We start from the raw sequence: 12046 nt of genomic DNA on the forward strand, positions 1-12046 counted from the left end.
GCAGGTAGATCTTGACTTGAAAAGACGTTAAAAGGATTGGAGCATAGTTCACGGTTAAATGTGCAATATGATGTAAATATGTATTGTGTACATAAATAGGAAGAAAACGTGACCATTTCAAAGGAGAAAAAATATTTTAAAATTTATAAAACATGAAATTTATCCTCCAAAATCCAACTATACATATGTGTAACATTTCTTTCGTCTTTTTTTTCGTATTTGTTTCTTTATCATTTGTCGCTTCTCTTCAACGTTTGTACGTATGTACAAAAGTAGTGATAATAATGATAATAACAACAACAACAACAATAATAATAATAATAGTAGTAGTAATAACGTAGTACAATAAAATTTGGCGTACATGTATATAATGTGTATCATATGTAATTCTTATATCAACAAGTCGAATATTATGGAACATTTAAGCAACAATCTCTGAATACTCTAATATAATATGTATAATATTATTTACATCTCCAATGACATTCGAGATACTTATGTACAATTTAATATTCGGTTAGCGAATCTGGTGGCGAAACGGAAAAAATTCATTCGAACGGACGTACAGGCGAAAGTACAAGGAAAAAAGAATGAAAGATGACTGAATTATGATCAAATACCGAAAAGATGAGTAATTGAATAATCTTAACAAAAAAAAAGAGGAATGTTAATCTTGATGGTTTTTTTTTCCATCACACCACAATACAAATTTAGTTCGTTGTGAATAAAGCGGAACAAATTCATTCAAAGTACGATCCGTGGCAGAAAAAATAATGCTAGACTCGACGAACCGATAAGGGAAAAAAGTTCGGTGCATGGAAAAAAAAATATAAACATTGAAGAGGTTGGAATTATATACGAGAGTTGACAAGAGTGAGTTACAAATTTAGGGATGATTTGGCAACAGCGAATTAACAACGAGAAAAAAAAATTACGTCGTGATCCGAGTGAAAGAGGAAACGAAATATTTTCGCGAATGTGAGAAAAAAAGAAGTATGCTATCGAAATACCGTATTAGATAACTTTCAATAATCTGTATGATACTACAGTAATTATTTTCAAAAATATTGTACAATATTTATAACGTGTATTTATTTATACGATAACGACTAAATCTACCTATCCTCAAATTGTCCCCAGAATCTAATTAAACGCCCGCTTATTCAACGTGTCTCTCTTCGTCATATCACCGATAATCAAAAATCTACGTATCTTATACATATTGAATATTGAAAATGAAAAATTCAATTCCCGCATAGTTCAAAGCTAGAATAAAAATCGTATCAAATATATCCATTCAATTAACAACAGTGTGTAGCATAAATGAGGGAGAAAGAGCGAGAGCATTTTTAGTTTTATTACTATAATTGTCATTACACATTTCGCTGGCGATTCCGTTGAGCAATTGTGATTGCGGCGTGAACCAAAAACGGCCACAGTATCATCAGTGCGAATAATCGTGGCGAACATTCTGGCAATGGCCACCATTTCGGATATCTTCGCTCGGCTGCTCGACTCTGCAATAAATAATTCAACGGTCAATTTTCATAACAAGTTAGAATCGAGCGAGCAAAAGCGTTCGCTTATAAAAAATTTAAAAAAAAAGTGTCAAAACAAAGATTGAAAAACCGTTGCTGAACTCAACGATGTAAATCTATCTAAAATAATAATCCATGAACACGGAAAACATTCAAAAACTACAATGTTTAATCTCAACATTGTCGAAACTTGAGTGGCTTTCCATTAATCGACAAAAGTAAAGCAATTTGAATTTAACTCAACTTGCACTTCTCGAAACTTTGTTACGGTAAGATCATGTTCAATTTCTGTTTCAACACTTTTGTGATCAGCCTGTGTCGGTGATGCCATCCTTCGCTCCACAAGATTCGTCATTTCTTCTGACTCGACTAACGTTTAGCAAATTGCAACAGTCTATTGCTGAAGCAGCAAGCAAGGGACTTAAAACGGGGGTTGTAATACTTACAAGCTGAGGAGAGAGCGTGTTAAGCGCGTGTCCCTCCAGGCTTCGAACACGAGCTGTTATTCTGTCCAAATCTCTTTGTAAATTTTGTACAGTGGCTGTAATTTGAGCAAAGAATTCGGCATTTTTTTTGTCGTCCTTTCTTTCCCTGGATCTTCCCCTCTCGGGTTTCACCTCTTCGTTGGATTGCGCGTGACCGCTAGGCGGCGAGCTATCCCTCTTCAACTGTTCCGTAGAATTTTCCCTGACAATGGTCAGCTGACCGTTGGTAATTTTATTACTGTTTTTAGAATTGCTAATCGCAGTCGTCGATGACTGTTTCTGATGATGATTGCTCGAATACTTGGCGGACGTGCTATCTTTGTTTGCCGTTCTTTCCGGTGCGGACTGAAACACATTACACAGACAATCTGTTGCCAGGTGAAATTAATAGCCGGATTTAAGTTTTATTATGCAACAAAACTGAAAGAAGACTGTTAAGTGAAGACAGAAATGAAAAGTATTTTCAAAAAAGTTTCTTTTGTATCTCACCTGTGAAACATTTTTCTTAATAATACTTAACTGCTTTCGGGTGATAACATTTCTTTTCCTCACATTCATACCATCGCATTTGACATTAAGTGGCTATTTGTTCTATCGATAGTAAAAACCAAAGAGCAATGCAAAAATAAAATAATAAAAATAAAAAATCCAAACACTTTGCAGGCAGAAATAAAGGAAAATATAAATCCGCAAACCAGTGATAAAATTAATTTTGCTACGTTTTTAAACGTCGTGCGTGGTAAATATTTGACTATGGAAATCTAGTTAACTGGGTGAAATCATAAACAGATAATGAAGTGTACACAGAGAGTTTTGCACCGTTACCTGTTAGCAATTATCGCCATTGCCAAGTTAGTTGTTATTATTACTGTGGTTATTAAAATTATAATATCGTAAATTTGAATTAATAATTACGGAGAGAAAGGAGTAGCTTGTAAATACAGCTGGGGCGATGCTCTCTTCAGACTACCCCCAACTTCCATTCAATTAACTAATTATTGATACTATTATTAGTATTATTATCATCAGTATTATTATTACTATTTACCAACACCTAAAGCAAGGGAACAAAAGCTGATCACTAGCGGGAAAATGAAACTGAGAAAACAAATCCTACGTCAAAAACGTCAAACTTTATGGGATTACTTGAAACGATACGTGCAAACATTGATAGTCGAATCAATTGAAGAAAAAACTTCATTGTTACGCAAGGTTATAACAAACTAGGTATTAATTGTAAAATTTTGCCCAGAGTTTAAACGCAGATTTCATTGAATGGAATATCAATAAATATAAATATCGGTTTGTTTCAAGCGAATCATTTTCTGATGAACTGACGAGGATTTCTAACACATTTTGCGCTTCGAGAATAGTCATGTTTCGGAGTTTGGATTCATAAGAAAAAAAAAAACTAACAACTGTAGTATGAGACAATATCAAACAGGATGAAAAAAATCCTCAAAAATGAAATGCTTAAGCACGAATTCTGGCTAAAAATGCACCGAACGCATGCCCGAGGAAGCCGGACCAACTGTTTTACATTGCAAGTAAGACTGATTAGAACAAAGTGGCAATCTAACGATCAAAGTCAAAGTAAACAAAGACTACTGTGCATCATGAAAACACTGTAAACCAATACATTATTATTCAACAGGAAATGAGTTAGAAAAGTTTCTTCGTAGTACTTGTACACATTTGAAATAACTAGACAAATAATCTGTGAAATGGTTTCCCATTTCATTTCCTTACTTTCCGGTACGTTAGACACGAAAAAAACAGGACATGAACACAATGAAGAAAAGATTAGGTAACCATACTATAGATCAGTACAATAGATCGAGTTACAGATGCGCATGAATCAATATCGAAAGTGAAAGCAGTTTCAAATGTGTTACAAGAAAATAGATCGAAAATAAAGGTAAAAGAAATTTAGCTGGATACAAAAATAGGAAAGATTGTAGCCGACGGGTCGCAGGTTGGTTTAAGTCTGCGATTCTGCCGCAGATTCCAGAAAAAGTAAAGAAAACAAAAAAGAAAAAGTGAAAACAAGAGGTAGTCGAGGAGAGCACTCACTTCAACAGTATCTATAAACACTTCTTCTTCTCCGTCTGTGTCCGGCGGTAACGGACTTGCACTGTGACTGCTAGCCGGGCTGGTTTCCAGGCTGCTAGTTATGTGTCGGGAGGTGCCACGTGCTCGATGAGGCGAAGTTTCTCTGGATCCTGAAAAGCATCATTGAGAAAAAATACAAAACAAGCGGTCATACAGTAACATGAAGAAAAAAAAACCATCAATGTGATTGCATTGTATAACGTGCCAAACAAAAACTGTTCCAACCATATAAATAAATCAACCAGCATTGAAATTAATCTTACCGAGATATGAATAATTTCTCCTTCTCAGGATTTACTTCCCGGCTGAAAACGTTCAACCTACTACTATTGAAGAATTTTTTCTCATTTTGCTCTTTAGAATCAATACTGAACTATTAGACTATAATCTGATCAATAAAACGTCGAACAAAAAATCTAAATAAAGGAAGCAAATAAACTTTTGCTCTCTGCGTTCACAATCTAAACAAATAAGCTTTTGCTCACTGTGTTCAATCTAAATCTTATTTTCTCCACCCTGTCGATTAAACCAAAGAATTATCACCAACCAATTGGAGATCCAGAGAGCGGCGAACCGGGCTGAGATCTCATTCTCTCAAGAACGGGTCCAACGAGCATTTCCAAATCTTCGGCAGGCACACTGTCGTAGAAAGAGTCCAGACTCCCAAGAAAATTGGCAACGTTGTCGGTATACGACATCGTCTCTACAATCTGTATCGAGGGGAGGAGAAAAAGAAACAAAGACATTTAAAAGTACAACTGTTAGAAGTCATGCGGTCAAATTCAACTTTCAAATAATTTTATCTACCTTTTTGAGCTCGTCGACATAGTTATTCATGGCTTCTACTCGCCCCATATTTCCCAGTCGCATCCAAGCATCCCATTTGGCCTTCCTAACGACTTCCCAAAAACCCGGTTTGGGTTGCTGACAAGGTCCTTCCGTTGCTTGCTTGTAGTACGAATAGAAGCGCAGCATAAGCTCATTGCTCGGTTGATAAGCTCCTGGTATTGGACAGATTGTTTTGTTTCAAGGACATGGTCAAATTTTTACCACAGAAAATCATCGTCATGTTTCAAAGGTCGTAATAATATTTAACGTGACAATATTTCTTTGCTTATGAATACGTAATTACAGTCCTTGTGAGAATATCGTGATCCAAGGAAATTTGCACAATAAACGGGTGACTAAAACTACTTCAAATGCAAATTTCAAGTATAGCAAATGATCCAGAGTAGACAAGCGCATAGAAACGTAAGACACCAAGTTCGTCATCTTGGAGATAAAATAATAGGGAATGAAAACAATTGTCAGCGACAGTCATCGGGTGGTTATAAGTAAGTGTGAAAGTGAGAAAGCCAGACATGCAGTTTCACAACCACCACCGTCTGATGTAGTGCATTACAAAACTGACTTATAGTCGATCAACTTTCTAGTATAATCGCAGTTAAATACGGGATAGAATTTATCATTGGATTAACTTTTGTTGTAGCCAATGTTGACGGGTAAAGGGAAAAGAAACAAAAACTAGAAGCAAAAAGAATGGAACAACGTTGAAAACAGTAATCATAAAATGCTAAGTCATTGGATCCAACAAAGTCGATGGCAGAAAATTCTAGGTATTGATAAAAACGATATTTCTTTGATCCTCATTGTCATATCGTATACAATGACATTGAAACAGAAACAAATTACCAGTTTATGAACAACTCAAATGTCATTATGCCTGAGATGTCACTTTACAATATGTAAGACTCTGCTTCAACGTTAATTATTATTCCATAGAGAATATATTAAGCATGAATAACGAGTGTACAATATTACTATTCATAGATTCGGGCAATGATAGGTGCAAACAGAAAAAGAGCGAGTATATGCATATTTATACATCCAAACTCAAACATCCTTAAACAAAATAATATGGAAGTTTCCTGGCCGTAATTTGACCCCAGTTAAACATGGCTAAAATACCCTAAGTTTTTATTATTTTCAGTCAGACACTTTGTGCTTCATGGAGCGTTTGGTTTGCTGCCTTGACTTAATTCCATGCCTTTCACTTACGCAACCAACACAAACAGCTGCTCTCAATACTCGACTGAAATCTGTTCAATTATTACAAATAAATGCTCATCTATCATCAAAATGATAGGGCAAAAAGTTTTTTTTTTTTCGTTTGAATATCTATTCAAATGCGATAAATAATATAAATTCACTATAGAGTTATATCAGTTTTGTCGATATTTTGAGAAATCAACATGTAAATGCGATTGTTTCCGGCCTTGTCGGAGCTGATAAATATAAGTAAAAGAAACGAAGAAACAATATAGAAATGGAGGGTTGAGAGGGAGCAGAAAAAAACAACCAACCTGATACATAGGCATATTTATTATAAGAAAGGAAAAAGAAGTAAGATTTACACAAATAAATGATACTAGAACTTTCAAGGAACTCATAAAAGTTCGTTTATTATGGGTCAGTGTCACTTTCCCCATTCGTACCTTCCCTGGCTGCCGATATTAACTCAAAACTGTGTGTGCGCGTGAGTATAAGCTCCTCCTCTACTCTTGCAATACCTCTCTAATGCATTTTAAAGGAAAGGTGAAAAGTGAAAGGTGGAGCGAAGCGGCGGGTGTGAAAACTATGTATAGCTACTTACATTGGAAAGAACTCCTACATTCTATTATTGACACATACAAAGTAGCTTAGAATATGCAAAGTCTGTCCCGTTTGAAAGGCCAGAAAAAAGAAAGAGAAAGATGAAGGGAGTGCCTGAAGGGATTTGGAAGAATTTTTACCGATCGCTGAACACCGAGTAATGACAAAAAAAACCGTTTCACAAGAGGTGGACAGATAGCCTGTATATTCCGTTGCTGGCATTAGCACAGTATGTGGAATGGAAAATTACTCAGGGTCACATAGTCGGAACTAAGATTAATTAAATTGTAAAGTTCAAAGCAATTAAATACCAATAAGAGGTATTACTGGTTTTTTCAATAATTTGAAAGGATCATAATTCATTGGGATATTTGTTGCAGTAAGAAAAAACACATGTTACTTTTGACAATAGGACATAGACACTTGCGATATTCCCATCAACATTAATATTCCTAAATATTTTCAACATATTCCTACTCAGTGAGAATCGATTTATTTATAAGCCAAGTCAACGAATGAATTGAATAAGCCGATTTACAGCAGTTAATGAATATTCAAGCTAATGACCTCAGCTGAGCTGAGAAAAATTCCTACCTTGTGTCAGACTCAATTTTATACATCGTAAACAATGAATTTGAGAAAAAAGAAGGGTACTGATTCGCTAGCAGAACCTGAATTTCTGGATTAATGATATCAGTATAAACTCAACTTGATTGCCACACGGTTCCTTGAACTTAGCACTCCGATAATCTGGTTTGGTGTTTATAGCAGTAATTGGAAAAAAATAAAAAACCGTGCGAACATAGCGATGGGATCCTTGATCCATGGATTCGGTCGAAACTGTAATTCATTTCTTTAATACTTTTAGCTTTCGTAAAAGCGGTTGTATGCGTGTGTGGAATCAGGAATGGCGTAACAAACAAGAAGAAACGAACTTCGGACCCAGTAATTTTCAAGAACTTTGCACTGGTGCGGTTGATGATATCGTATCCATTCCTTTTCATCGGTCATCTTTCTTTGCTAGCTTTCTCTCTCCGTCAGTCTACCTGTCATCAAGTAATCGACAAAAACAGAGGGTAATGCAAACGCGTCGAGTTAAGTAGTATGCAAAAACGGAAGAAGAGCGGCACGGGTGCAATTAGCGTAGAAAAGAAAAGATCTCGACTCTTGGAGCGTGACGCACGAGCGCAGCGTAGCAGTAGAGTAGTAGCAACAACAATCACCGAGGACGAGCGGAGCGACAAACAAGAGGGAAATGAAAACAAAGGAACCGACCGTTTTTAGGTTAGACCTCTGACCGTCGGCTAGAGCCAATTTCGTTCGGGAAGACTCACCATTTTTCGGTAAATTCCTGATAACGTTCACGGCGGCGTGGAACTTCTCCTCGGTTGTCATGTCGGCGATGTGAGTCAGGCAGCCAGCCAGCCAGCCTCGAGTCCAAGGAACCGACGAATCGATACAACCGTACGTTCTCGTCACGTCCCCGTAATTACGCCTCGTTGATGCCCAACAACGGCACCAGCTTCGCGTCTTTGTTGTTACGCGCTCGCGACTTCCATACGTGTAATTGAGCCAGTGTTCGCCACACAACAGGGATCAACCGCGACAAGCCGTCTTTCCTACCCCACTCTGTTCTGCACGCAGAACTAAACTACACAAACTAAACGTATCTCTGCGAGTCCGAGGCGCGCGAGCGTCAATAGACTTGTTCCTCTATGGCGAGTGGAACTCTCGCCAAAATGGTCGACGCGCATGCGCAATGCGACGCTTCGCGATTCAATTATTCATCGCGTCGCCCACCCGCCTCAACATTTTCTTTTTTGTTTCCTTTTTTTCGACACAATATAATCGTACATGTACGGTTTGAATGTGTCGATACTTTTCGAGTCTGAATAATTGCAAAGTAGAAACGAACAAACTTCGATATGAAAACTATCCAGTATACCGATTCTTTTGTTCGATCAGTAGGCGCTGAAGTAAGTCGACAAAGTTACGGCGCGTGAAAACAACTGACTTTGAAAAAATGTCACCTCGAAGCTTGACGACTCAGAACGGAATAATTTTTTACGTTGAAGCTTGTTTTATGCACTGCAGAAGTAAATTAAGAACGTTTCATGATCAGGTCACGGGGGAAGAAGGGAGGTGATTGGGGATCGACATTTCATTTATACCGGTTCATGTAATTATACAACATACATAAATACGTCAGTTGCAGTGCAAAGATTAGGATTACATAACTCGTCGAGCTACGTGTAAATAGATTTTTACTTTACTACACATTGTACGTAGACTGCGGACTTATAAATTATTCTCACGCAACCTGGACGATGAAAAATATGCTTCCGTGCATTGTATGTCGATACGAAACAAAGAATCGTTGGGGGCGTCCCTCTCTTCCTTACATGGAGAGAAAAATCTGAGAAAAATTACCCTGCTGTTACTATAATCGTGATGTAAAAGACACCTAATGCAGTTTTTACCGTGCTGCATCAGAAAAATGCGTCGTCACATTTTAAATTTTGTGCTGCCGAAATACATAGTTTCTAAGCAAGGTAGTAATTTTTTTCACAAAAACCCATAATATTTGTAACATGCATCAATAAAAACTGCATTAGGTGTCTTTTACATCACTATTAGTAACAGCAGGGTAATTTTTCTCAGATTTTTCTCTCCGCGTATGATCAAGTCTTCGTAATGAGCGACACGATGCGAGACACATCAAAGCATTTATAAATTTATCGCATATGATACGGGAGTACGTGAACGAGTTCATCGTCTCCTCTTCGAGGTTTCTTTTAATTAACCGAATGGATCGTTATCGTCCTTAATATAGGTATAATCGGTTATATTTTTTCCTTTCTTATTCTACGCCTCGTAAGTTCCCATTATTCGTAAACACGGGCGTGGAGGGGGAAGGATCCGTTTTGTTCACCAGAATACCTTTGCAGCCAAGTAACCGAGCTACGTGTAACTGAATTTTTAATTCGCCTCCAACTTGTCGGCGTCGATTAGAGTGTTGCAGAGCCTGAACTATACATCTACGCTACATACACGTCCAGTTGTCTAATTTCATCTAGTTGCAACATTCCGCTTTGCTCTACATTTTCTACAATACAATTCCAATGAGAAGAAAAGCAAATAGTAATAAAAAAAAATAATTATAGCGTATTTTATATGAGGTATTCCACACCATTTCACCTAATCGGTGAAGGTCACCGACGCCGATCTTGGTGTCAATTTTTTTCTCAATTCGTCTATCGAAAAAAAAGAACACGTGTTCGGCCGTTTTTCGATTAGGCCACCAGTGTCGATTTTATGAATTTTCCGATTTTTCAACTTTTTCGAAACAGACGTTTTTCAACTGGCTCTATCTTCAAGAGCTTTCATTCTTTTCAAAAAATGATACAAGTATAAAATGTGTCAATAAGTCCGAGTTTTCTGAAAAAAATTTTTGCAAATTTTTCCAACCACACAATTCTAAAATTTTTTCAAAAAAAAGAAATCAAAATTTTTTGAATTGCGACACCTTCGATTTTCCTGAAACTTTTTACTTGCATTCGACCAGTTACAATCAAGTTTTCCTACAAAGGAAATTATGGACTTCCGATTCGTTCGGGAGTTACACCATCATAAGTGCCGAAAAATTGGTAATATTTTACGGAAATCAATCTTAACTTCGATCAGACAAGTTTTCATGTTATAAAAATACATGTTTCGATTTTTTCTTTTTTTTCGAAAAAATTTTAGAATTGTGTGGTTGCAAAAATTTTCAGAATTGACACATTTTATACTTGTATCATTTTTTAAAAAGAATAAAAGCTCTTGAAGATAGAGCCAGTTGAAAAATGTCTGTTTCGAAAAGGTTGAAAAATCGGAAAATTCATAAAATCGACACAGGTGGCCTAATCGAAAAACGGCCGAACACGTGTTCTTTTTTTTCAATAGACGAATTGAGAAAAAAATTAACACCAAGATCGGCGTCGGTATGGTATATATATATATATATATAATATATATACCATAACGTAAGAGAAGTGAGAACAATTTTGGAAGCGCGATTTACCATTCGCAGAAACGAGTTAAAAGACATTAACGTAGAATCAGGAGGTCAGATATGCCGTATAAATAACTTTTTTTCATCTCTTCTCTATATTTAGGTTAATTTAAATAACAAGAAATCAAGGAATAAGGTGATGTGGACACAGTCGAAGATGAACCAGTTCAACGAATATATATAATATACCTATGTAACATCCAACATGTAATTAGATCGTATACCTGAGATATTCCAATAAACAACTACAACGATAATTTACTATCCGCATGAGTGGCAGAATGTAGTTATTATAGTTTTGCATGCTGTAAATTAAGATCCAATAAAACCGAGTGAGTCGATCATTGAACAAGTTTGCCTGGTTTCTTTCGAAATCGCTTTGAGACAGGTGAAATAAATGGAGTAAAATTACTATCCAAACTTATATGCGCGCACACTTCAATAATCTCTGATCGCCGCTTATTACGTCAAAACCTGTCCTATCTTTGTAATCCTCCTCTTTTTTTATCACTCCATCATCTACTTTATACTTCCTTGATGCATTAAGATCCAACGTAAAATCGTAACGAGATTGAATTTTTCCAACTCGAAGAAAACACGGTAGAAAAACAGTTTTTTCTCAACCGAGTCTGTCGGTCTTTTCGACAAACTTCCGTGATCTCGAAAACAGATAGATGAAAAATCCGAAACTGATAGGACTTGGCAGCCAAATAAAAACGTATTAAAAGAATAATCAAATATTATATACCTAATCGAAAATTCTGAAAGAGAAAAAATTTTGTCATATTTTTTAAAATAAATTACTAAACTCGGAAACACGTAATCGTTTATTTGAAAAAGTAATAAAGAGGAAAAGGTTAGGTAAAATATAGTTTAGTAAAAATAGGTTTATCGGTAAAACATTGAGAATCGATTCATTTCCAGAACCGAAAGTTCAAATTAAACGGGTCATGGCAATTTTTCATGCCCACCATTTCGTTGTAAAATCCTGTAAGTTTCAAAATTTATCATCGAACCGTTTCCGAGATCACCGGGAGAGTTTTTCGGACGGACCGACAGACAGACAAACCGAGATTCCTCTAAAAACTTGTTTTACATAACTCGTGCATGTATCATGCGGGTTTTCACGTGTGTTTTCCGTATATGAATTACCCGTTTGCATAACGGTAGAGTAAGTCTGCCAATGCGCATGCCCGATGTACACA

At 36.5% G+C, this 12046-nt stretch overlaps 1 protein-coding gene across 1 annotated transcript; it reads right to left on the reverse strand.

Moving 5' to 3' along the window:
• Window positions 1-690: 690 nt before the first annotated feature.
• On the reverse strand, window positions 691-8497 carry LOC124301803 (acyl-CoA-binding domain-containing protein 5). The gene is made up of 6 exons (XM_046757233.1): window positions 8122-8497; window positions 4943-5136; window positions 4683-4845; window positions 4097-4245; window positions 1985-2368; window positions 691-1517 (listed from the first exon to the last, which is right to left on the reverse strand). The coding sequence occupies exons 1-6, from the start codon at window positions 8180-8182 to the stop codon at window positions 1374-1376; spliced, it is 1095 nt and encodes a 364-aa protein (XP_046613189.1). The 5' UTR covers window positions 8183-8497; the 3' UTR covers window positions 691-1373.
• Between the last annotated feature and the right edge of the window lie 3549 nt (window positions 8498-12046).

This window comes from Neodiprion virginianus, chromosome 4, assembly GCF_021901495.1.
Source record: "Neodiprion virginianus isolate iyNeoVirg1 chromosome 4, iyNeoVirg1.1, whole genome shotgun sequence".
Taxonomy (NCBI): Eukaryota; Metazoa; Arthropoda; class Insecta; order Hymenoptera; family Diprionidae; genus Neodiprion; species Neodiprion virginianus.

What these genes read in the sequence shown, in the direction of transcription:
- LOC124301803 (XM_046757233.1), bottom strand. Translation starts at nt 8,182, where the DNA reads ATGACAACCGAGGAGAAGTTCCACGCCGCCGTGAACGTTATCAGGAAT. An exon ending in CAGGAATTTACCGAAAAATG is followed by an intron (nt 5,137 to 8,121) that starts GTGAGTCTTCCC and finishes GTCCAATACCAG; the next exon opens with GAGCTTATCAACCGAGCAAT. An exon ending in ATGTCGACGAGCTCAAAAAG is followed by an intron (nt 4,846 to 4,942) that starts GTAGATAAAATT and finishes CCCTCGATACAG; the next exon opens with ATTGTAGAGACGATGTCGTA.